General features: G+C 34.2%; 1 protein-coding gene, 1 long non-coding RNA gene and 1 pseudogene across 2 annotated transcripts; all 3 read right to left on the bottom strand.

Moving 5' to 3' along the window:
* Window positions 1–788: 788 nt before the first annotated feature.
* On the bottom strand, window positions 789–2,356 carry LOC142643792 (uncharacterized). Its single transcript, XR_012845919.1, has 2 exons — window positions 1,421–2,356; window positions 789–1,328 (listed from the first exon to the last, which is right to left on the bottom strand). It is a non-coding gene; the product is annotated as an uncharacterized LOC142643792 (long non-coding RNA).
* Window positions 2,357–6,931: 4,575 nt separating this feature from the next.
* Window positions 6,932–15,799, bottom strand: LOC142644480 (uncharacterized; annotated as a pseudogene).
* A 6,627-nt stretch (window positions 15,800–22,426) lies between these two features.
* LOC142643791 (CDT1-like protein a, chloroplastic) lies at window positions 22,427–26,493 on the bottom strand. The gene is made up of 7 exons (XM_075818506.1): window positions 26,227–26,493; window positions 25,961–26,080; window positions 25,228–25,462; window positions 23,619–24,512; window positions 23,080–23,281; window positions 22,912–23,002; window positions 22,427–22,756 (listed from the first exon to the last, which is right to left on the bottom strand). The coding sequence occupies exons 1-7, from the start codon at window positions 26,436–26,438 to the stop codon at window positions 22,699–22,701; spliced, it is 1,812 nt and encodes a 603-aa protein (XP_075674621.1). The 5' UTR covers window positions 26,439–26,493; the 3' UTR covers window positions 22,427–22,698.
* Between the last annotated feature and the right edge of the window lie 301 nt (window positions 26,494–26,794).

Here is a 26,794-nt window from a genome sequence, read left to right as displayed (position 1 = left end):
GTGATGCTAAAATGAGTGTTGTTGGCAATATGGAAGTACTTAAGACAAATAAACAAACCATGCATTCTATTTGTCAAAACAAGACTACTTTTCTTTGTCACAACACAACATATTTATTGAGAATGACTTCTATTAGCAGCCTGTGGATACAAACCCACGTCCCAAAGGATTAATATTCGTGCTTAGCTCAAACAGTTCACTTGTTGAGAATCTAAGCTGTATTGAAGTTGACAAAAGCACCACAGACCATTTTGTTTTACAAATCCTTCAAAAGGAAAATGGATGCAATGTTCTGTCCGCCATAAAAATATTGACTGTCCCATCATATTCTTGACTTTCCATTTTATTTTTGTTATTCCTTTCCAGTATCACTTTTGGCAAGGAAATTGCTTCTGGCACTGTCATGCTCAACCAGATTCTCAGAATGCCAACCTTAGAGATTTCTCCCAACAGGTGAATAAAAAAGGTTATGAAAGGAAACGGACGGTGCTTGCCAACTTATTTTGTATTCTATTTATGCTAAAAACACAGCTTTTTTCATGACCCTGTTCAAAACTTGCCAAGGTCTTATGTTGTGGTTGATTTGAGTACACTTTTATTATATATCAATCACAATAGGTCACCTTAAAAATAAATTTGTAAAAAATTGTATCACAAGACTTATTTTTATTCTAAACCAAGGACCTAAGAGTCGAGAACCATAAGTGACTTCAAACGAACAATCCCCCAAACCCCCAAGGTGCACCATCAAAAGAAACATACAGCATGTAAATGCTGGAATGAGCCTTTGATGAAGATCAGCTTGGTTCAGCTAAATCAGCTTTTGAAATGATTATATCTAATATATAATTCAATGCAAATCAATATACATATAGAAAGTTTCTTAAGATGTACTAAATCAGGTTACAGAACATGAATATAATTGGTGTCTACAGAAGGAAACAATTTTGTTTTTAGAGTTAATACATAAGCAAAATATAGTCCCAAGAAACTGAAGAGTGCACTTGCACCAAGACAAGTGAATCATAAATATACAAATCAGCACACGGCTAAGAAATTGAAACAGACAACTTGATGCTTAAAAAAGAGCTCCCTACTTCTGTCAGTTGAGACTAAACCCCGGCTTGCTTCTTCCTCAAGGTGCTATATTGTAAGATATATGGTGACTGTGAGAGACTAATGCCATTTGTGATGATAACCTCCAGTAGTTATCCTTCTCACAATCACAATATAGAGCAGCCCCTTTGTCCCTTTCTCTTCTTTTTCTTCTTCTGCCTTGGTGGCAGGAGAACCACCTTTATGGCCTCATCAAAAACAGATTTGACATTCTGTATTTAACAGAATACAAAACCTATTAACAATGAGGCTGCTGCATATGTCCCCCCACAGATTTAGAATGATGTGACTAAGAATTACATACCTGCTGTGTTTTTGAACTACATTCAATGTAAATCGGAGTGCGAATCAGCTTTCTCAGATCCTCCCCCTTCAAAAACAACAACTAAGCCTTAGACCCAAAACCTTCCCCTTCAAGAAGTGTTATTAAAAAAGAAAAGGAAAAGATGTATACCAGATAAGTTGATGCCATGATCATGAGCACCAAATACAAACAGTAACACAAGAAAGATAAATGGTAAATGGCGACTCAAAAATTGTAGTCACAAGCACTGAAAATAGAAGCATATACCTGAGCTGTGGCGATGGGCACTGCGCCAGGGTGGTCTATAAAGAACTGCTTATCATCCCGAAGATCTACAATAAGCAAATTTAGTTGTTATTGAAATTATAGACCCACAGGCTACTGAATCTTATTTTTGGATCCAGTTGGGGGGTGTCGGGGCAAGGGACAGAAGACACAAGTATAAAGAAGACTACATAATCACTTGGGCTTGCCATAGGTAGTCCAAAATAATAAAAGAATGAACTGCCGAAAATTTACAATATACATAATTGAATATCCTCATGATAGTAGTTTCCAAGGTATGGCATAGACTTCAGTTTCATTCAAAACTTTTTATGTAGAAGCAATAAAGATATGCAGTGAAATAATATTCAAACAAAACAAATATGATAACTGGCAAGATTTTTCAAACCACCACCTTGGTTGACAAACAACTCAGTGTCATTAAAATTGATCAGTTCACCCATGAGATCAAATCCGGAAAACATGCTTGCACGCATGTGTGTGCATGAAAGAGAGTGATACAGAGTGTGTAACCATCTATAAGTTGAACCAAACTAGTTCAATATAAGAACTGGTTGAATGCATACCCTTGAATACTTATATCATGCGGGGAATAAGTTTCCAAAAAACATGCAGGATTTTCAGGATATTTTGCTAGAAACATATTGGAGAAGATAGGGAAACTATATGCATAAAAGTTTCTAGAGGCCTTGACAACTTCAATTTAATCACATGATAATCTTTAGCAATCCTCACACGAGTTTCTAATGCCCATAACAACTATAACAAGGAAACAATATTAACAGGCTAGCAAAATTTAACCAAGTCCTAGTTAAATTTATGGTTAAGCTTTGAATAAATATGCTGAAGTTATCCCTGCTGAAACTGCTTCCGAAAAACTTTCCCCCTTTTTTCTATCTAGTTGTTACTTCTGTAATCACATACTTAAAGACAGCAGGCAGAACCTGTCTGCACTGTGATAAAAATATTTCAAAGCACTAGATATGAATATAAACTTAATCTCTTTTATCCAATCAATATATATATAAAAGTAGAGACTTCATTGAGCGAGGGTCTAAGCTTTTGCCAAGTGACATTTCCTATGAAGTTTCTCTACAAGCATCCAACTCTCCCATTAATTGACTGAGTTTACACCACAACTCTCTCTCTTCTTCATGTTTTTTTGTATACCAAATGTTTCAATCTTTTTTTTTTTTTAAAAGATACTAATAACTAATGAAATTGATATAGATAATCTTCTAGCATTTCTGTTGCCTAAATTACACAAATCCATATCTTTTATTTACTATAATCATTATTATTTTATTTTATTTTATGGGAATCCTTTTTATTTTATGGTGGTGAATTTACATACAAACATCTCATAAACATAAAGGGTCCTACAGTCTTCTTTTTTTTCTTTTTTCTTTTTTGGTACGGCAAGTTTTTACGTTAGTTATATAAAAAGTTTCTACTTTTATGATTGTGTAGATGCATTAATCACAGCTTGCCTCCAAAATGATATTTTGGTTTTCGCCTTTTTGTTTTCATATTATATACATTATCAATACTCTGCTATAATGATTAATGTAGAATTTTCTAAACCTTTGACTCTCCAACCTCTCTCTCACGCTTTGCCTTCCCCTCTCAACTTTGACTATATGCATCCATTCTCTTTCTTTCTCTTAAAAAAATTCTCTCCATACTCACAATTTTTTAAAATACCAGGCCAATGGAAGAAACCTATTGCTCTTGTGACCTTTTGTTGTACCAGTGGCTATCCATTGCACATTAAGTGGCCTTGACATGTATGAGTTCAAGCTATCTTTTGTTACTTTCAAAAATTCATTTCTTCACTTACAATCGGTAGGGTTAAGATCGTGAGATTCTGTATTTTGTTATTTTCTTTTATAGGTTGTGTTATTGTGCATATCGATTTCTAAAAGATGCTTGAAGTCTAGAACTGAGAAGTCAATAATTGTTTATTTAGTGTAAAAGTCTCATTGTCATTGTCCTTTCAAGATTGTTTAATCTTAGCATATGACTTGAGTAGACTGGTCTTTTCAAAATAAATAAAAGCTAAACCTACTGTAAATCATAAATTGGATTATAGGGATCAAGCAGTAATCATCTAGGGTGGAGGTTTTTTTTTTTTTTTTTTTTTAATATAAGATAGAAATTCTACTCTAACCAAATATAAATGTATATGTGTATGAAACTTTTTCTTGGAGACTTGAACCTCGGCCCTTGCTCCCATACCCCATACCCCACAAGTACTTATAATTGTGGAGTGACCATCACACCAAGGGTGTGCAGTGGTAGGATGGAGGGGATTTAGTCAATGGCAATTGAATTTGCAGAGGAAAAACAACACGACTATTCAATCCGCATTCTTTAGACTCCAAAACTTCTTTCTTTAGTAAGTCTCTTGATATTTCAATAAAGAAATACATATTGAATTTTTTCCTACAATAAACTGAGTTTTGGGTTAATGGTTTTTTTTTTTTTTTTGAGTTTTGGTTTAATGATGATTGTATAATGATCTATATGTTGTGTGTGCTTTCTTTTCTATGAATTTCAATAATGTATCAATCAATGATTTTAGCATTTGGTTCATTAAGGTTTTTTTTTTTTTTTTCATTCTAAATTTCATCTTTATTTCATTATTTTGTTTTGTTTTTGTCACTTTTTATAATGAACTCATAACTAACAAAATTCTATGACAATTATGGTATAATATATATACAACATTCTCTGAATTTATCTTACATAAAACATTGCAATATTATCCATGCATCACACGGGCAACTTACTAGTTCATTATATAGACCTACGCCAAAAAGATGATGAATGGGTATTAGTGTCAAACATAGAAATTATAATTTGTGTTAGCCTTGAATGCGGAGGTCTTAAGAAATGCTATTCCGGTGGGCTTGGCATGCAACTTCTTACATCGCTAGTGCCTCACAAATGAGAATAGATGCGATTGGGGGATAAGAAGTCATTACATAAGCTGCACTAGGCAATTCCTTAAATGCTTCAATAGTCAACAGATATAATAAAATAAGTTTTTCTTATTATGTGAGAAGAGGATCTTAGTCTCCAACAGAAGTAACAGGATTGACCCCAACATAATGATTAAAATATAAGCATTTGGAGAGTTAACCTTTCCAAAAATGTTAATCAAGACTATAAAAGTATTTAGTATAACCAGTACAATTTCATTTCTCTAAATTCAATGGCAAGCGGTGTCAAATTTCATCCATGCTTCCTTCTCTCATATTATCTTATAGGCGTTTTGGTTACAGATCATAATGTCCGCCAAGCACAATTAATACCATACTACGGTCAGCATCTCATGAAGGCCTCAATTGGCACTCCACCAGTAGACATCTACAGCATTATCGATACAGCTAGTGACCTTGTGTGGAGACAATGTGTACCTTGTGATGTCTGCTTTAATCAAATTCATCCCAAGTTCAATCCTAAAAAGTCCAGCACATACAGTGAAATTTCTTGTCAGTCAAAAAAAATGTCAAGTATGGGACCATGTCCATTGTTCTCCTCAAAATAGTTGCAATTATGCCAGTGGATATGCAGCGAAGTTGTGGGTGATGGTGTGGTTTCAACACCATTTGTAGCTGTGGGAGAGAGATCAATATTATGTGACACTAGAAGGAATCAGTATTGGAGACACATGTGCCCTTTTAACTCTTCCGGTAAGGTTTCTAAGGGCAACGTTTGTATCGATTCAGGATCACCACCATTGACTTTGCCACCGGATTTTTATGATTGCTTAGAGGTGGAAGTGAAGAAGCAGATTTCAATTGATCCCATTAAAAATGAAACTCTAACAGGGACACGGCTTTGCTATAGAACTGAAATTACTAATGAAAATGGACCAAAATTGACTGTCCATTTTAAAGGTACAAATGTGGAGTTAAAAGCCTATACTAACTTTCAATCGACCGGTTCATGCATATGATATTTACTGCTTTACAATTACTAATATTGCAAATACTGCACTAGCAGATTTGGGTGACCAAGACACCTCTATCTGTCAAGATTTACTGAGGTTCTATATAAAGGTTCTCACGTGATTTGGACTTCATTCTCTTGATCTGTCCGCACCTATTCATCTCCCAAACACTCTTTTCTCTCTCAAAACCTTCAACCCACGTGATTTTCGGCCTCTTTTGCTTCAAATCACTTGGTATGATCTCTCTTTTTCTCTTTCCTCATGATCTTTTCGTGAATTCAAAATTGTTGAGTTTTGTGAAATTTTTGGGACGAGTTTTTACCAAACTGAATTTCAAATCTCATACATTGCATTACATGAGCATAATAACTGTATTATTGTGCATTTAGATGTGTGCAATTTGAGGGTGCGCTGGTAGGATTGGATTAGGCTGAGCCCATGATGTCTTTTTAATTGCATGTCACATGTTCATGCATTTTTCATGCATACGTTCTTTCCTTTCAACATACTTGTTATATTAGGATGTGTTAGGACTTTTCTGAGTGTTTCTTTCTTCCCCCTCTCTTTCTAGTTTACGTTAGTGCGTCAATGGCACCAAAACGTAAGTCTGCTCCGCCCCAAAACCCTCTACGTTCTAGGGCCTCTTCATCCTCTACTCCAACTCCTTCTTCTGTTTGGTTCTGTGATGAGAAAGCCCAAAAGGACTTCTCTAAACGAGGTGTTCATTCGGAACGCCAAGTTATTTTGTCGGATTTCGTCGATACTGACCTTCCCAATGTCATTCACAGACGGGAATGGGAGTCACTATGTGACGTCCCGATCACATGTCCTTCCATGCTAATCTAGGAGCTCTACTCCAACATTCATAGAACTGATACTTCAGTACCTCTCTTTCATACTCGCGTTCGAGGTACGCGCATAGTAGTCACAATGGAGTTGGTATCCGCTGTGCTTCGTCTTCTGCGGGTTGCGCATCTTGACTACCCTGGTTGTGAGCGTCTACGAACTGTGTCTAAAGACAAGATGATCTCAAATAGTGCGGGGACTTCAGTGGGAAAGCAATGCTAGTCTCCTAACATACCTAGACACATCACAATTCACATAGCCATACACAACATTTGTCAGCTTATAAGCATTTACTCAGGTTTTAGGGAATCATCTAGCTTACACTGGTCCCAATCAATAAAAACACAAAATACTAAGACATTGACGCAAGGGAAAACTTCCCAAGGACTTTCAGAATGCTTGTTGATACTGCTTACATAGGAACTTTTATATATTAACTTTAAGACAATATCATACAAAAAGCAAGCTTTCAGCTAATGACTTTCTGAGAAAAGCGCTTGCGGAAAGATCGAGAGAGATGTGATGCTACCACTGGCTGTTTTCTATGTGCTTCAATTGATGTCCTGAGGGGAAGTGACATGTTGAGAGAATTGTTTATGTTTGAATTCAGAACTTGTTCTGTTCCTTCTGCAATTTTATCATCCCGAATGCAAGTTTCTAGCTCTTTACGATTGAATGGTTCAGGCAACAGTTCCTCTGGAATTTCATCCACCTGCATGCAGAAGAAAAATCTTAAGGTGCAGTCTAGAGCATTGCTTAAAACTACCAGAAATCTTCATATTGAATATATATGAGTAAACTGACAATAATTTTACATCTCAAATCCATATTGTTAGTTACAATTTTAAGCGGTAGTGTATATCACGCTGACAGCTACCTTTATGGTTAACATTTGGAGCAAAAGAGACGTCAAAAGCAGCTAGAGCATAAAGTTGATTTTCAATTGTATGAAAAAGGAACACTTCTATAATAGAAACCATAGAATATGACCCTAATCAAGATTATATTAGATTATGGTATTATCTTAACCCAGTCTCATTAGGTGGCCACAAGTGGCAGATGGAATCTTGTACTAAAGTTTATACATAAAGTGTAAAACAACTATATATAGATAGGAATGGAGGGAACAGGTGAAACAGAGGAATCTCACCGCAAGAATGTCCTAAGAAAAGAGAGAACATATGCCCAACATTTTTTGTGCATTATATTCCAAAGCACACTCCCTTTTTCAATTGGCCAGGAAGGCATTTTAACCAGAGAATCAAAGTAACTTATATATACATATATAAAATGTAAATGATTGGCAACTAATGTTGTTCTAGATGTAATCATGAATACAGAACTAACAACAATTTAAGGATGTATCCCATGTAATATACAGAAAGTACAGAACACGAGTACCTCAGGAGAGGAGTTTGAAAAATCCGCAAGCCACGATCGTAAAACCTTCCTCAAATGCATATTCCCGCTTTCAGATTCCAACTTCCCATCACTTTCCACTGCATCAACGTTGATGGAAACATGGAGATCCGGCTTCATACAGCTCGTCCTTGCATCGAACACAAGTACCCTCTTTATCTCAATTGCATCGCACAAAATAAACTTCAATTGAGCCAAGTGCCTGTGTGTAAACCTCCTAAAAACATACAAAACAATCATAAGATTCATTAATCTCATATAGCTAATAATAAGTGTAGTCAGTGTATCAGGTGAGTTGCTTAAGAAATATCAAATATGCAGTATGGTAGCAATTTTTGAAAACTGATCTAAAAAAACACTGAAAAATCAATCTGTGTTTTGAGAATACATTTTCCCTTTTAACTTTTTTTGGCAATGGGTTTCTATTTTTGTTCTCAAGTGCTGGAATTACATTTTAAAAACACGCTTTTCCCAAATCCAAACAGACAGACGTTTAAGGTTCTATTATTTTTCTAAGCAACCAAAAAGAGGGGAAACAAATTTGAAACAACTTATCCATCAAAATTAATCCAAAGCCAACAAATTTCATAACTTCATACCAATCATCATCGCTATAAGACACAGAATGCAATTTATTTCCCAACCAAAATTTTACTTTCTTAGAAACCAAGCAAAACCCAAAAAAAAAAATTTAATTTTACCTATGAGTTAAACACTCAATTTTGGGGCAAATATTGGTAAAAGAGGATGAGGAACCCTTCAACCGCAACAACCGAATAGAACTATCCAAGCTATTAAAAAACTGAGCAAGAATCTCATACTTGCACATAGAATAGAACAAATACCCAGAACACATTAATGAAAAGCTAAAAAAAATAAACCAAACCAATCAAATCCCCACCGTATAAACCAAAAGTTCATACTTTTCTGGTAGCTTAGTGGGTTTCCAAGTCAGTGGCTGCGGCGAGTCCAAGTCCAATTGTTCATCACTGGTGCACTCTCTTTTGAGTTCATTGAATGAATCACACTCACAAAGTGAACCGGGAGTCACCATGGTTTTGATGATGAATTCTCTATGAGTTACAGAGAGATAAAGCAACAAGCAAAAAACAGAGACGAGAAAGAGACTCCAAATTCAACTCTTAAGTTGAATTGGCCACCAAGAATCTTAACTTCTATTTCTAAACTCAGGAAATGGAAGCAATTGTGGGGTACAAAGTGGGTTTTCTCTGTGAGTTTCAGAGATAAAACTAGAAACAGAGAGAGAGGGTTTGTTCTTTTTTTCTTTGAGAGGAAGAGAGGGTTTGTTGTTGGGTATGGAAGTAAGAGTGTATTTGTATTTATATTAATTAAAAACATTGTAATATATATCCTTCTCTGAGTGGGAGAATAGAAGCAGAGTCGCTGTCTCCGTCTCAGTCTCCGAATCTGAGTCGGAGAGACCAAAACAGAGGGATGGATTTTGTATTGTATTTGTATTATTCAAAAATAACGGCTAGTTGGGATTTCTTTGCTCCCTATTTTGCCCCTATCTTTTTAGACTTATTTCTCATACCTTAACCTGACTTCTCTGGTCAGCACCTTAGTTGGGATCCGAAGATTGAGAAGTAAAAAAAAAAATCAAAAAATCAAATCTGGAATTGTAAGGATATATATTTACATTTCTTTTACTACATTTTTCATTTTTTTTTTCTTGTTGATTTTGTTTTCACTATCACTATGAGTTATGTTAGTTAGGTGTATTCTAAAAGTTGTTTCATTATTGCGGCTTAGTGCAAATTGAAACCATGATTAAGTCATGTTGTGGCCATGAGCTTATTAATATGCAATTTGATAAATTAAGTCCTTTCCTTTGGGAACAAAAACAGCTCTAGTACATATTAATTTTCTTGATCATTGTTGGAATTCTCTAATAATTATTTTCCTTGCTTGCTTGCGTTCATACTCTTAATTTCTAAATTTGATCCCTATCAATTTGAATTGATCCTATGAAATTGTGTCTTCCCAACCCCAAGTCTCCTTTAAGGTACAAGTTCTCATTATATTTTTCTCTTCTTTTATTAGTGTAAGCTTTGTTGAATTATTATGGAAACTAGTCGCGAACCTCCACGTTGCACATGATAATTATTTTTATGGTGGTTTTATTAATTTTTTGATACAATTTAAACTAATTTAATAAAGAGTAATGTATTTTGTAATTATATTTTTATTTATTATAAGGATAATTATAAATGTAATATAGGAATAATCATAAATCATAAATTTAATAATTTTTGTAGTACTAAAATGAAAAAAATATACAATTTTTCTCTGAAATTCAAAAGGCAAGTTAAAGAAAATATTTATTTTTTAATAAAAGTTATTTATAACATTTTGTGAATCATTAAAAAGAATATAAAATTTGGAAATTATTCTTTTAGTTTTAAACAAACTTTTTCAAACTTATTTTTTCTGCCTACAATCCAAAACACTGAAAAAAGTAACTAAAAAAATTAATAAAACTTAACTATGATTAATTGAACCAATTAGGAAAACAATTTGTTGTTTATAATCTACTAAGGTTATTTCTTTGCAGAAATTGTAATTTCGTCCACCCAAAATATATTATCAAATAAAAAATTATTAGCAAAATCTAAGAATTAAATTTCTATATATGCATTGTTATAAAATAATATTAATAATTAAAGTAAATTGTGAAAGATAAAATTTATCTCTCATCCAATAATTTTTGTTTAGCCAACCTTTACTTTTTTTTTAAAATAAATGGCACTATAGAGTACTTCTAATACAATTATTAACAGTACTGTAAGTGCACAATTACACTTGGACCCAAAAACAATCACGGGCTCAGGCCCAATGAGCCTTAAACAATAAAATTTGTAGAGTGTGGGCTTCCAATCTAGGTTAGAGGTACTGAGAACTTGATAATAAGCTAAAAGTTACAAACACTTGTAAATAACAAATGATAATTGCAAATAGACCTCCTCGGACGTAAGCCGAGGACTACTTCTGTATTATTTCTCTTTCTCTCTTAGAAGTTACAATTCTTAATTTCTTTCTTTGTTACCGACCTCCCCCTTTCTCTGGCGTTCATCCCCCTTAAATATTTCTTTTTCTGATACTTTATCCACGTGTTTCTCCAACCCCCTCCCCCTAGATATTTCATTTCTTAGTACCTTTGAATAGTGACCAGAAGTTTCAGTTCTACTGTTCAGGGGTTACTTCCCCATTAATGCGGCCAGGGAGGTAGGTGCAGAGTCTTTAATGTGGTGGTGGCAGCCTTTTCTTTTGGTATTTTTCTAACACCGGTGTACTTCGAAGATTCAGGGTTTCCCCCTTTAACCATTAGTCTTTCCAGAGCTGTGCCTTGACCTTCATAATGAAGTTTTGAGTTCTCTTGGATCTGTCCAAGGAGAAGCTCGCCCTCGGCTGTATCCTCAGACCCTCGGTGTATGGGCCAATTCGCAGAGTTAACAAATTCTTAACTCTGGAGCAGGTCGGCCCTCCATGCTACAGTCCAAAGGCCCATATGCCCACTTGGGTTCTTTTACTCCCCACAAGTACTCTGTCCACCACAAAGGATTAAAAAATAAACAAAAATGATTAAAGTCTCATAATTTAACATCTAAATTGCGCACTATAAAAATCATGCTATCAAATTACAATAACTACCAAATTAAATTATCCAAATCATGCTATATAGTAAAATAATATTATATTTTTATATTTAATCCTTTATAACACAATATAGGATAACATTTAACAAGCAAAGGGAGGGAAAAAAAACAAAATTGAATCACATTAACCTAAAATAGATTAAGGAATATAAAAAATTATCAACCTAAAGTAAAGATGCAAGAAAAATAAAAAATAAAAATCCACCCAAAAATTGTGTGTGTGTGTGTGTGTGTGAGAGAGAGAGAGAGAGAGAGAGAGAGAACCTTTTTGTTTTTGTAAGGGAAAACTATGCATAGAATGAAAGAGATAGTGACAAATTTATAGTAAAAATGTGTGAATAAGAAGAGATAAAAATAGAGGAAGATGAAGAGAAAGATGAAAAATGATATTAATGTAGAGGGTAGTGGGGAGATAAGAAGGTGAGGGAAGGAGAAAGGTTAGAGAAATAGTGGGGGGATGAAAAAGTAAGAGAGAGAGAAAGGTTGGAGAAGTGTAAAAATGAAATAAAAATAATTAAAAATAATTATAAGAAAATGAAAAGAAGAAAGATAATAACATGGATGCTAACGTGGCTCAACGTGAGTGCAACAACATTAAACGCAACGCTTCAGCTTTTAGTAATATATCATAACACAATATAGGATAACATTTAACAATCAAAGATAGAGAGAGAAAAAAAACAATTAAAAAAAAACAAAATTGAATCGCATTAACCTAAAGTAGATTAAATAATAAAAAAATTATCAACCTAAAGCAAAGATGCAAGAAAAATAAAAATAAAAATAAAAATCCACCTAAAAATTGTGCATGTGAGAGAGAGAGAGAACATTTTTTTGTAAGGGAAAAGAAAAATGCAAAGATGCAAGAAAAATAAAAAATAAAAATCCACCCAAAAATTGTGTGTGTGTGTGTGAGAGAGAGAGAGAGAGAGAGAGAGAGAGAGAGAGAGAGAGATAACTTTTGTTTGTAAGGGAAATCTATGTATAGAATGAAAGAGATAGTGACAAATTTATAGTAAAAGAGTGTGAATAAGAAGAGACAAAAATAGAGGAAGATGAAGAGAAAGATGAAGAATGATATTAATGTAGATGGTAGTGGGGAGATGAGAAGGTGAGGGAAGAAGAAAGGTTAGAGAAGTAGTGTGGAGATGAAAAGGTAAAAGATGGAGAAAGGTTGGAGACGTGTAAATATGAAATAAAAAAAATATTAAAAATAATTTAAGAAAATGAAAAGAAAAAAGATAATGACGTGGATGCTGACGTGACTCAATATGAGTGCAACAGTATTAAACGCAACGCTTCAGTTTTTAATAATATATAGATTATAACACAATATAGGATAACATTTAACAATCAAAGAGAGAAAAAAAAAACACAACAATTAAAAAAAACAAAATTGAATTGCATTAACCTAAAGTAGATTAAAGAATAAAAAAAATTATCAACCTAAAGCAAAGATGCAAGAAAAATAAAAAGTAAAAATCCACCCAAAAATTGTGTGTGTGAGAGAGAGAGAGAGAGAGAGAGAGAAAGAACTTTTTTTTTTGTAAGGGAAAACAAAAATGCAAAGATGCAAGAAAAATAAAAAATAAAAATCCACCCAAAAATTGTGTATGTGTGTGTGTGTGTGAGAGAGAGAGAGAGAGAGAGAGAGAGAGAGAGAGAGAACTTTTTTTTGTAAGGGAAAACTATGTATAGAATGAAAGAGATAGTGACAAATTTATAGTAAGAGGGTGTGAATAAGAAGAGACAAAAATAGAGGAAGATGAAGAGAAAGATGAAGAATGATATTAATGTAGAGGGTAGTGGAGAGATGAGAACGTGAGGGATAGAGAAAGGTTAGAGAAATAGTGTCAAGATGAAAAGGTAAGAGAGAGAGAGAGAGAGAAAGGTTGGAGAAATGTAAATATAAAATAAAAAAATATTAAAAATAATTTAAGAAAATGAAAAGAAAAAAGATAATGACGTAGATGCTGACGTAACTCAATGTGAGTGTAGCAGTATTAAACGCAACGTTTCAGCTTTTAGTAATTTTAGTAATACTAGTCGTAGACCCACGCTATGCATGGTAATATATAGTTACTTAGTAATGTGGTATAATGTACGATTAATTTTCTAAAATTTACTAAAACTAATTTGTTCTTCTTAAAAATTGAACTTTTTCTAAAAATATTTTCTATTTTTCTATTTCTACAAATATATCATTCTATTATTTTAAGTTTTTTTTGGAACAAAATTGGTGTACTTAATTGATATTATTTTTTTTATAAGAGATATTATTCTTTTTTCAAGTGATCTACATTTCTTCAAAATTTTGTTATAGTGTGATATGTTTTCCTTTTTTATTTCTACAACTAATTTTTTTAAGTTCCCAATTAATTATTTAAATTTCCCATTCTCTTAAGGAGATTGTCATGTTAATCAAATCTCATTATTACAAATTTACAATTGATATTACTCAAATAATTGATAAGGCACATTTAGATATTACAATTGTTCTCTTTGATTGTTAAATGTTATCCAATTACATTATAAAGAATTAAAAATAGTATATAAGAATATAGTATTATTCTATTACATAGCATGATTTGAATAATTTGGTATTTATTGTTATATCTTTTATTTTTACTTTTTTTTCTTCTCATCTTATTTTATTCGACATTTAAATTCAGCACATCATCCATATCATTAAATTATTTATATTTTCTCTCACTTTTTTTTTATATTTTAATCTCACATTCTAGGAGAGAGTGTGAGAGAAATATCAAAATTATATAAAATAAGATGAGTAGAAGAATACTCAAAAGAAAATGTATAATTGTAAACAACAAATTATCCAAGATATGCTACGTAATAGAATAACATTACATCATTATATAATATCATTGGATAACATTTAAGAATAAAATAAAGAAGATAACAAATTAAAATAAAACCAAATGCATCAACCCAAAGTAGAGTTCAACAAAATAAAAATCATCAACCTAAATTAGATGTGCAACAAAGAATTGAAAATTTACCAAAAGAAATGAAGAGAGAGAGAGAGAGAGAGTATTCACCTTTTTGTGTGGGAAAATATGGATTGAATGAAAGAGAGAAAAGAAAATATTAATAGTAAATAAAATAAGGAGATGAAGAGTTAAAATAAAAGGAAGATGAAGGAATAAGGGAATTGTAAGATTAAGGTATAGAGTAGTGAGAAGATAAAAATGTAAAAGTGGGAAAAATGTTGGAGGAAGAGTAATTGTAAGGTCATAAAATAAAAAGGAGAAAAATAATTAAAGAGGAGAGAGAAAATTTTAGAAATAAGTGGATAACCTGGCCGCTGATGTGGCTCAACAGGAGCATAGTAACAATAAATGCTACACTTCAACTTTCAGATATATATAGATATAAATTATTACATTCAAATAATAATGGGTATAAGATCTAGTTGGCTTTTTCAATCTTTGAAGATCATATTTAGACATTATACACAATTTTTTTTCTATATGTTGTGATGGACTAATGCATGCTATCAAAAACCAAAACTGAAAACCTCAAGTGTCAAGATGGACACCCTAGAGTCCTTCAATATATCACCTTGGATATGGTGAGTGCTGGGCTCCATTGTTCCTTAAGTATGTCCAAGCATCGGATGGAACACCTTGGTCCTGAAGGCAACCTGCAAGCAATTTTATAAAAGAGAACATTTAGAATGTTTTTCATAATGTAAAAAAAAAAAAAAAAAAAAAAAAAAATTCTAAGACATGTTTACAATATAAAAAACTGTAACTAATGGAGAAAGCAATGAATTTTTGAGAGATTAATAACATATCAACCTTCCATGTAGCAATATGCTGCAAGAGAGATTAGTTGGAGCTTTGCTCTTACCTTTGGGGGTTTGAAAGGGTAGTCTGGTGGGAAATGGATAGTCACAAGGAAAACACCACCAGCATAAGGACTATCATTTGGACCAATGATGGTAGCTTGCCAATGGAACATATCATCAGCCACAGGACCTGTATAATGCACCATAAAGCAATCACTATCTTTATTCAAAAAAAGAAAAAATATAGCTGTTGTAATGAAAGCCCATTTCAAGTTTCTTTAGTTCCACTAACCTGCACTGCATGATGTTGGTGGATCTCTCTGCAAGTCCTTGAGCTCCTTCAATATGCGCTTTGATTCCATTCAAATGATTTCAGAATTATAATTTCTTAAACAGAGAATTGAGGAATTCAGCAGGAGGATGAGTCACAATCTATGAGCACACGGCTGAAGGGAAAAGCAGTGGTGTATTTAATGGAGGAAATGCACATGTGGGGGGGAGGGGGGGATAGGTAGGAATGAAGAGGTCCTTTAATCTTTATGTACCGATTGAAGTGGGAACATAATAAATTCCAGAAAGAAAGAAAAAAAGTAGCAAGTAAAGAATCAAAAAGTTTTAAAACTTTGAAAGAATACTTGTTCTATTGGTTTGCTTTTCTTTTATTTTCAAAAAGTGCAGGATATTACATAATAAGGTATCAATCAGGAGCCTATCTCTGACCTTCCCTCTTTTAACAATTGCTTTCAAGCATATCTTAGAGGCCTTACTTTTTCTCCCTAGTTGTCCATGAGATTAATAAGAGGTAGAAATCAGTACATCTCACATCTAAATCACTCATTTTGCAGAGAAAGTGATGCTAAAATGAGTGCCGTTGGCAATATGATAGTACTTAAGACAAATAAACAAACCATGCATTCTATTTGTCAAAGCAAAACTACTTTTCTTTGTCACAACACAACATTTATTGAGAATGACTTCTATTAGCAGCCTGTGGTTACAAACCCACGTCCCAAAAGGATTAATATTCGTGCTTAGCTCAAACAGTTCACTTGTTGAGAATCTAAGCTGTATTGAAGTTGACAAAAGCACCACAGACCATTTTGTTTTACAAATCCTTCAAAAGGAAAATGGATGCAATGTTCTGTCCACCATAAAAATATTGACAGTCCCATCATATTCTTGACTTTCCATGTTATTATTGTTATTCCTTTCCAGTGTCACTTTTGGCAAGGAAATTGCTTCCGGCAATGTCATGCTCAACCAGAATCTCAGAATGCCAACCTTAGAGATTTCTCCCAAAAGGTGAATGAAAAAGGTTATGAATGGAAACGGACGGTTCTTGCCAACTTATTTTGTATTCTATTTATGCTAAAAACACAGCTTTTTTCATGACCCTGTTCAAAACTTGCCAAGGTCTTATGTTGTGATTGATTTGAGTCCACTTTTATTATATATCAATCACAATAGGTCACCTTAAAAATAAATTTGTGAAAAATTGTATCACAAGACTTATTTTTATTCTAAACCAAGGACCTAAGAGTCGAGAACCATAAGTGACTTCAAACAAACAATCCCCCAAACCCCCAAGGTGCACCATCAAAAGAAACATACAGCATGAAAATGCTGGAATGAGCCTTTGATGAAGATCAGCTTGGTCCAGCGAAATCACCTTTTGAAATGATTATATCTAATATATAATTCAATGCAAATCAATATACATATAGAAAGTTTCTTAAGATGTATTAAATCAGGTTACATAACATGAATATAATTGGTGTCTACAGAAGGAAACAATTTTGTTTTTAGAGTTAATACATAAGCAAAATATAGTCCCAAGAAACAGAAGAGTGCACTTTCACCAAGACAAGTGAATCATAAATATACAAATCAGCACACGGCTAAGAAACTGAAACAGACAACTTGATGTTTAAAAAAGAGCTCCCTACTTCTGTCAGTTGAGACTAAACCCCGGCTTGCTTCTTCCTCAAGGTGCTATATTGTAAGATATATGGTGACTGTGAGAGAGTAATGCCATTTGTGATGATATCCTCCAGTAGTTATCCTTCTCACAATCACAATATTGAGCAGCCCCTTTGTCCCTTTCTCTTCTTTTTCTTCTTCTGCCTTGGTGGCTGGAGAACCACCTATATGGCCGCATCAACAATAGATTTGACATTCTGTATTTACCAGAATACAAAACCTGTTAACAATGAGGCTGCAGCATATGTCCCCCCACAGATTTAAAATGATGGGACTAAGAATTACATACCTGCTGTGTTTTTGAACTACATTCAATGTAAATCGGAGCGCCAATCAGCTTTCTCAGATCCTCCCCCTTCAAAAACAACAACTAAGCCTTAGACCAAAAACCTCCCCCTTCAAGAAGTGTTATTAAAAAAGAAAAGGAAAAGATGTATACCAGTTAAGTTGATGCCATGATCATGAGCACCATATACAAACAGTAACACAAGAAAGATAAATGGTAAATGGCGACTCAAAAATTGTAGTCACAAGCACTGAAAATAGAAGCATATACCTGAGCTGTGGCGATGGGCACTGCGCCAGGCTGCTCTACAAAGAACTGCTCATCATCCCGAAGATCTACAATAAGCAAATTTAGTTGTTATTAAAATTATAGACCCACAGGCTACTGAATCTTATTTTTGGATCCATTTGGGGGGTGTCGGGGCGAGGGACAGAAGGCACAAGTATAAAGAAGACTACATAATCACTTGGGCATGCCATAGGTAGTCCAAAATAATAAAGAATGAACTGCAGAAAATTTACAATATACATAATTGAATATCCTCATGATAGTAGTTTCCAAGGTATAGAAGAGACTTCAGTTTCATTCAAAACTTTTTATGTAGAAGCAATAAAGATATGCAGTGAAATAATATTCAAACAAAACAAATATGATAACTGGCAAGATTTTTTAAACCATCACCTTGGTTGACAAACAACTCAGTGTCATTAAAATTGATCAGTTCACCCATGAGATCAAATCTGGAAAACATGCTTGCACGCATGTGTGTGCATGAAATAGAGTGATACAGAGTGAGTAACCATCTATAAGTTGAACCAAACTGGTTCACTTAAGAACTGGTTGAATTCTTATCAAAAAAAAAAAAAAGAACTGGTTGAATGCATACCCTTGAATACTTATATCATGCGGGGAATAAGTTTCCAATAAAAATGCAGGATTTAAAGGATATTTTGCTAGAAACGTATTGGAGAAGATAGGGAAACTATATGCATAAAAGTATCTAGAGGCCTTGACAACTCTATTTAATCACATTGTAATCTTTAGCAATCCTCACATGAGTTTCTAATGCCCATAACAAACTATAACATGGAAACAATATTAACAGGCTAGCAAAATTTAACCAAGTCCTAGTTAAATTTATGGCTAAGCTTTGAATATATATGCTGAAGTTATCCCTGCTGAAACTGCTTCCAAAAAACATTCCCCCTTTTTTCTATCTAGTTGTTACTTCTGTAATCACATACTTAAAGACAGCAGGCAGAACCTGTCTGCACTCTGATAAAAAAATTTCAAAACACTAGCTGTGAATATAAACTTAATCTCTTTTATCCAATGTATATCTATATATATCTAAAAGCTGAAGTGTATCATTTATTGCTACTAAACTATTGTTGCGCCACCTCAACGCACTTTTTGGTCCTTTTTTACAAAAAAATATAAATAGATTATTGACTTTTCACATTCATCCTAAGTAGGGGTGTCCAACCAGACCCAGTATCCGCCCAACCCAACCGACTCGGCCTAAAAACCGGCTGACCCGACGCCGGTGACGGTCGGCAGCGGGTCTCTGTCCTCAAAATTCGATACCATCGGGTCGAATGACTGGTCTGAGCACAAAAAACTGATCCCCAACCGATCCGACCGTATTAACTCCGGAAAAGTAGTTGTTCTCCACCGATGGGTGTGTTTCACCAGCATTTTGGTTCGATTATTCTAGATCTAGGCTTATTTCTTCGAGATCCACCGAGGTCTCGTCGAGATCCGGCAAGATCTCGTCGAGATCAGGCCTAATCTCGGCAAATTCAGCCCAATCTTGACCAAAATCAATGGATTTCTGAAGGTTTCAACTCCAACCGAGGACCGACCGGAATTCGACGAGTTTCGACCACCCAATCCGACTCCCTTCACCGGTCGGCGAAGGGTCCAAATTTCGAGATCCGAACTGATCGGGTCGGTTCCGGGTTGGGCACAAACCCGACCCGGATTGACCCATAAACAGGCCTAATCTTTTTTTTTTTTTTTTGCAATTCTAACTTTTTCAGCTTTTCATCTTCTTTAACCATTGTCTTTTTAGTTCAATCTTTCATCCCTACAATAATTTTTTTTTCAATTTTCATTTTATTTTCTTTAGATTTTTTTTTTCTTTATATCTTCTTATATTCTCCATTTTTCACTTTGTTCAACTTTTCATCTACTTCCACCCTTTTCCATCTTAATTTTCATATAAATTTCTTCTTACTTCATTTCCACCTCTCCCCTATTCCTTCCAAGTTATCCATGACAAAAAGGTCAATACTCTCTCTCTTTCTCCTTTTTTTTTTTTTTTTTTTTTTTTTTTTTCTGTTTTGGTAGATTTTTTTTAATTGTTTCAACCATTTTTTTTCCTACTAATGGTCCTTTTTTGTTATTGTTGATTTAATTATCACATCACATTTGTTTATCTTTTTGGTAAATTTGTATTGACTTTTATGCATATTTAAGCAGTTTGGTATTCCTATTTCCAATCACAAGTTCTTTTTCTTTATCCTATTGGTTTAATTTGATTTGGGTTAATAATTAATTATTTTGCAAGTTCTTAAGAAATGCTATTCCGGTGGGCTTGGCATGCAAATTCTTACATCGTCAGTGCCTCACAAATGAGAATAGGTGCGATTGGGGGATAAGAAGTCATTACATAAGCTGCACTAGGCAATTCCTTAAATGCTTCAATAGTCAACAGATATAATAAATAAGTTTTGCTTATTATGTGAGAAGAGGATCTCAGTCTCCAACAGAAGTAACAGGACTGACCCCAACATAAGGATTAAAATATGAACAAAGTTTCTCTCCAAACTAGTTTGGAGAGAAACTCTTCAAACTTCTCATATATTTTTTTTTTTTACTGTGAATTTTGAGAATCTAACCGTTGAATTTCATGTTCCTTATGTTTTTAACATACGTATCAAATTTTGTTCAAATTGGATATTATTTACTATTTGATCAATTAACTTATTTTTTATATACAACTTTAAATCACAAAAACTTGAAATTATAACATTTATTTGATGACATAGCAATTGATCTTTGATCTTCTAGAAATTTTGTAAGCATTAAGAATGTAATAAGAACATGCAATCTAACGGTTAGATTTTCAAAATTCACACTCAATATAAAGATATATGATGAGTTTGTAAGGTTTCTCTCCAAACTAGTTTGGAGAGAAACTTTGTTCTTAAAATATAAGCATTTGGAGAGTTAACCTTTCCAAAAGAAGGGGGGGGGGGGGGGGGACCTGTGTCAAATTTCATCCATGCTTCCTTCTTTGATATTATCTTATAGGCCTTTTGGTTACAACTCATAATGTCCCCCAAGCACAATTAATACCATACTATGGTCAATGAAGGCCTCAATTGGCACTCCACCAATAGACATCTACAGCATTATCGATATAGCTAATGACCTTGTGTGGACACAATGTGTACCTTGTGATGTCTGCTTTAATCAAATTCATCCCAAGTTCGATCCTAAAAAGTCTAGCACATACAGTGAAATTTCTTGTTATTCAAAAAAATGTCAAGTATGGGACCAAGTCCATATTTCTCCTCAAAATAGTTGCAATTACGTTAGTGGATATGCATTGAAGTTGTGGGTGATGGTGTGGTTTCAACACCATTTGTAGCTATGGGAGATCAATATTATGTGATGAGATGATACTCCCTAATCTTTATTTTCATTACAATCTAATCACATTTCTAGCAGATTTCCAAAAAAATAAATCTCTCTCTCTCTCTCTCTAAGTGTACGTGTGAGCATGCGGAGGCACGGCCTCTCTTTCTATTATTCTCGCTGTAAGGCCCTTTTAAATCTTTCTCTATGTTAACTCTTCTATTTGCTAAATGATGAGATGATACTCCCTTTTCCCTTAATAAATGCTAGGTAAATGTGAGTAATGAGCGGGTGTTTTTTATGACATATGTATATATGAATTCTATAAAGGTGAACGCTTCTTACCGACATGATACAAAATAGACAAATAATTAGTAGTTCTGCACTTGTGCTTGTTCACTAGTGACTTTTTTAAAAGTAATGTTGAGATGATTTGAAACTTGAGTAAATTACGTATTTGGTTCTTAATCTTTTACATTGTGTGTCAATTTGGTACCCGACCTTTCAAATGTGTCAATTTAGTCTCTAACTTCTTGTTATTGAATCAAAATGGTATTTGTCATTAATTACGTGGTGGATGGAAAATGCTTATTTGGCTAATTATCAAATATAAAAATTATTTTTATGCCACTTCAAATCCAATTACACGTCCACTACCACATGAAACAAAAATTAGAAAAAGAAAATGGAGTTTGTGAGATATTGCCAATTTGATGGATCAGATGGAAGGAGAAAGTTTGCAGTTGATTACTCTCATTCAATGAAGTTTTAATGTTATGAAAAAGTGTACCAAGTGAGTCAAAAAAAAAAAATCAACCTTTGCTGATACATAAATTGATGGTACTACAATAGCCATTCCAAAGCTGGTGCTCAAATTGTGCGGGGACTTCAGTGGGAGAGCAATGCATAGTGCCCCTTTCATACATAATGCTAGTCTCCTAACATACCTAGACACATCACAATTCACATAGCCATACACAACATTTGTCAGCTTATAAGCATTTACTCAGGTTTTAGGGAATCATCTAGCTTACACTGGTCCCAATCAATAAAAACACAAAATACTAAGACATTACGCAAGGGAAAACTTCCCAAGGACTTTTAGAATGCTTGTTGATGCTGCTTACATAGGAACTTTTATATATTAACTTTAAGACAATAAGTTGATCATACAAAAAGCAAGCTTTCTAATAATCTTTCCATGTAATTAACATATTTCACAAAGACTTCATCTTAAGCTCCTGAGTCTACTTCCAAAATCTATACGATCATCAGCTAACAACAAAGAATTAACATTTACAAAGACAATTTTAAACCATTCCTCCACATGCTTCTTACAGTAATTTCCAAAAATCTATTTTATGCTTCTCCTCACTTTGCTTCTTCAAGCCGTGCGCGTAATGACTCAGGACTTGACGTTTTATTTATACTGCAAAAAAGAACAGATAATGACATCAAACAATTTGAATAAGTTTTGTCGCTTGAAGAATAATTTATGATCTTCTAAAGACAAATATCCATTTGTTCTCTATAACAATTAAAATGGATCCATCCACAACCATATCACATATTAACAAGACTCACCAGAAGAGCAAATCCCCTCCAGATGCCAACTTTTCTGAAATCCATTCTGGAACTAATTCTATTAAGAGGTTTAGCTGCTCTTCAACTTCTCCTGCAAACACAAATGAAGAGGATCACCAAAAGCTCCCAGAGAAAAGGGAATTATATCCGTGTGGTACAAATGCTTACTTCTGTCAACAATATCACAATGGCTTGCAATTATCTTGTGTATAAGCTCCTCTTTTGTGATAACAGACCGCTTAATAGACTGAAATAAGAAGTGAATCATGTTGAAGAGCTTAGGCAGGCTAGCAATCATTTGTCGCCTCCGTTTTGCCCGTGAGATCGCCGGATTTCTCTCTTCTACTGCCTTCCCCTCTTTCTCTATTATCTGCAGCAAGAAAACATAGTTGTAAATTCTAATGATGCAATCAGAACAAACTTTTATGTCTCTGTCCAGGTTCAATATGTTCACCTCCAAACAAATATTTAGGTATGTTCATGTTGTAAACTAACAAGGCTATGATAAATGCAAACATAATGACTATACACTGATATCCTATCCTTGATTTAATTTCTGTTTGAAGCAAAATGAAATTTATATGTTGGTTATTGCAGTCAAATAACACTAGGAGAAAAAAAAATGATAGCTTGTATATTGTTTTAAATAGAACATATAACCATGCTTGGTAAGGATGAAAGCATAAGGAATTCACAATGGGGCTTACTGATTGCAAAATATTCTCAGGAAGAATATTAAAAACATCATTATCAACTGAAACACCTCCAGTGTCATCCATTTCATCACCAATGTTTCCATTCTTTATGGGAGTGTCAAATTTTAATGATCTTGAACGGAGTGGACGCCTTATTAACTTGTTTGGTGTGCTAGTGGAATCATCCTCTGGGCTCATATAACATCTCTTTGGTGGATACAATGTGGGCGTGACATTCATCAGCACAGCTGGAGAGAGAACATGTTTTGCAGGAGTCAAATGGATATTAGCAATTTCTGCAGGAGAACCATTCTCATTATTCATGGCATCTATCTCTTTTCTTGGGGTTGCTGGTGGCCAAGATTGTGGCAAATGAGCAGGGGAAGCATGAACTGCTAGATATTTTTCATTGCTGGTTGATTCAAACAACAGTTTTGATGGGGATGGAGCACCAGCAGCAGAACAAATTTTCTCTTTGCAGGAACTTTTGTTAAGTGGTGACTCTGGAACTGGAAGAACTGAAGATTGGAGATCAGTCTTTGATAAGTTTAGAGGATAGTTCTGTACTTCATGGCTAATTACTTTCTGTGAAAAGCGCTTGCAAAAAGATCGAGAGAGATGTGATGCTACCACTGGTTGCTGTTTTCTATGCGCTTCGATTGATGTCCCGAGGGAACATGACATGTTGGGAGAATTGTTTATATTTGAATTCAGACCTTGTTCTGTTCCTTCTGCGATTTCATCATCCCGAATGCAGGTTTCTGATACTGCTGATTGCAGAGCTGTTAGTGCAACAGCTGATGTCTTAATAGGAAATGATGAGTTGGGTGTTTTCATGTTCGAATGGACGTCTAGCTCTTTACGATTGAATGGTTCAGGCAGCAGTTCCTCTGGAATTTCATCCACCTGCATGCAGAAGAAAAATCTTAAGGTGCAGTCTAAAGCATTGCTTAAAATTACCAGAAATCTTCATATCGAATATATATGAGTAAACTGACAATAATTTTTCATCTCAAATCCATGTTGTTAGTTACAATTTTTTTCATCTCAATTTCATATTGCTAGTTACAATTTTAAGCGGTAGTGAATATCACGATGACAGCTACCTTTATGGTTAACATTTGTAGTGAAAGAGACGTCAAAAGCAGCTAGAGCATAAAGTTGATTTTCAATTGTATGAAAAAGGAACACTTCTATAATGGAAACCATTGAATATGACCCTAATCAAGATTATATTAGATTATGGTATTATCTTAACCCAGTCTCATTAGGTGGCCACAAGTGGCAGATGCAATCTTGTACTAAAGTTTATACATAAAGTGTAAAACAACTATATATAGATAGGAATGGAGGGAACAGATGAAACAGTGGCATCTCACTGCAAGAATGTCCTAGAATATATGCCCAACAGTTTTTGTGCATTATATTCCAAATGCACACTCACCTTTTCAATTGGCCAGGAAGGCATTATAATCAGAGAATCAACATAACTTATATATACATATAAAAAATGCAAATGATTGGCAACTAATGTTGTTCTAGATGTGATCGTGAATACAGAACTAAAAACAATTTAAGGATATATCCCATGTAACATACAGAAAGTACAGAACACGAGTACCTCAGGAGAGGATTTTGAAAAATCCGCAAGCCGCGATCTTAACACCTTCCTCAAATGCATATTCCCGCTTTCAGATTTCAACTTCCCATCATTTTCCACTGCATCAACGTTGATGGAAACATGGAGATCCGGCTTCATACAGCTGGTCCGCTCATCGAGCACAAGTACCCTCTTTATCTCAATTGCATCGCGCAAAATAAACTTCAATTGAGCCAAGTGCCTGTGTGTAAACCTCCTAAAAACATACAAAACAATCATAAGATTCATTAATCTCATATAGCTAATAAGTGTAGTCAATGTATCAGGTGAGTTGCTTAAGAAATATCAAATATGCAGTGTGGTAGCAAATTTTGAAAACCGATCTAAAAAAAAAAAAACTGAAAAATCAATCTGTGTTTTGAGAATACATTTTCCCTCTTAAAACTTTTTTTGGCAATGGGTTTCTATTTTTGTTTTCAAGTGCTGGAATTACATTTTAAAAACACGCCTTTCCCAAATCCAAACAGACGTACGTTTAAGGTTCTATTATTTTTCTAAGCAACCAAAAAGAGGGAAAACAAATTTGAAACATGTTATCCATCAAAATTAATCCAAAACCAACAAATTTCATAACTTCCTACCAATCACCATCGCTATAAGACACAGAATGCAAATCATTTCCCAACCAAAATTTTACTTTCTTAGAAACCAAACAATAACCCAAGAAAAAAATTTAAAAATTTAAAAATTTTACCTATCAGTTAAACACTCAATTTTCGGGCAAATATTGGTAAAAGAGGGTGAGGAACCCTTCAACCGCAACAACCGAATAGAACTATCCAAGCTATCAAAAAACTGAGCAAGAATCTCATACCTGCACATAGAGAATAGAACAAATTCCCAGAACACATTAATTAAAAGCTAAAACAAATAATAAACCAAACCAATCAAATCAAATCCCCACCGTATAAACCAAAAAAGTAAAAAAAAAATTAAAAAAAAAAAAAAAAAAGTTCATACTTTTCTGGTAGCTTAGTGGGTTTCTTGGACTTATGGGGCTCTGGGGAGGTTGGCCAGGATTGGATCTGCCTTCTGGCGGAGGAGTTGCGCAGCAAGCGCTGTGTGGGCTGTTTATCTGGAGTTTTGGAGCTCAGCTGGTCGGGTGAGTTGTTGAAGTGTTTTGAATGAATGGGTTTCTTGGATTTCGATGAAGATGAAGATGAAAGCTCCATTGGTATCACAGCGAAAGAGAGAGAGAGAGAGAGAGAGAGAGAGAGAGAAGGGGGAGGTATGTATTGTAGGGTTTTTCTTTGGAGGGAAAGCTGGGCAGGAGCAAAGGCGTGCTTGGTTGCCACGTTGGATTCCCGCCTAAATGACCCGTTGCTTCCCGCAATTTCTTTCGGGTCTGTTTGGGAAGTAGGACTAGTTAGTCAGGCAGGTGAGCTTCAGTAGTCTTGTCCGCTGCCTGCCAGGGAAATGAATGTAAACCTCTTTGGAATTTTTTTTTTTCATTTAGCATTAAATATCTAAAATTTTCATTAGTTGTCAGATTTAAAAAGAAAGTTGGAAACTAACGTCTCGAGTTTTA

Source organism: Castanea sativa, chromosome 7 (assembly GCF_040712315.1).
Source record: "Castanea sativa cultivar Marrone di Chiusa Pesio chromosome 7, ASM4071231v1".
NCBI lineage: Eukaryota > Viridiplantae > Streptophyta > Magnoliopsida > Fagales > Fagaceae > Castanea > Castanea sativa.
This window is presented reverse-complemented; position numbering and strand designations above follow the sequence as displayed.

What these genes read in the sequence shown, in the direction of transcription:
- LOC142643791 (XM_075818506.1), bottom strand. Translation starts at nt 26,438, where the DNA reads ATGGAGCTTTCATCTTCATCTTCATCGAAATCCAAGAAACCCATTCAT. An exon ending in TTTCAAAATCCTCTCCTGAG is followed by an intron (nt 24,513 to 25,227) that starts GTACTCGTGTTC and finishes TTCTGCATGCAG; the next exon opens with GTGGATGAAATTCCAGAGGA. An exon ending in GGAGGGGATTTGCTCTTCTG is followed by an intron (nt 22,757 to 22,911) that starts GTGAGTCTTGTT and finishes TCTTTTTTGCAG; the next exon opens with TATAAATAAAACGTCAAGTC.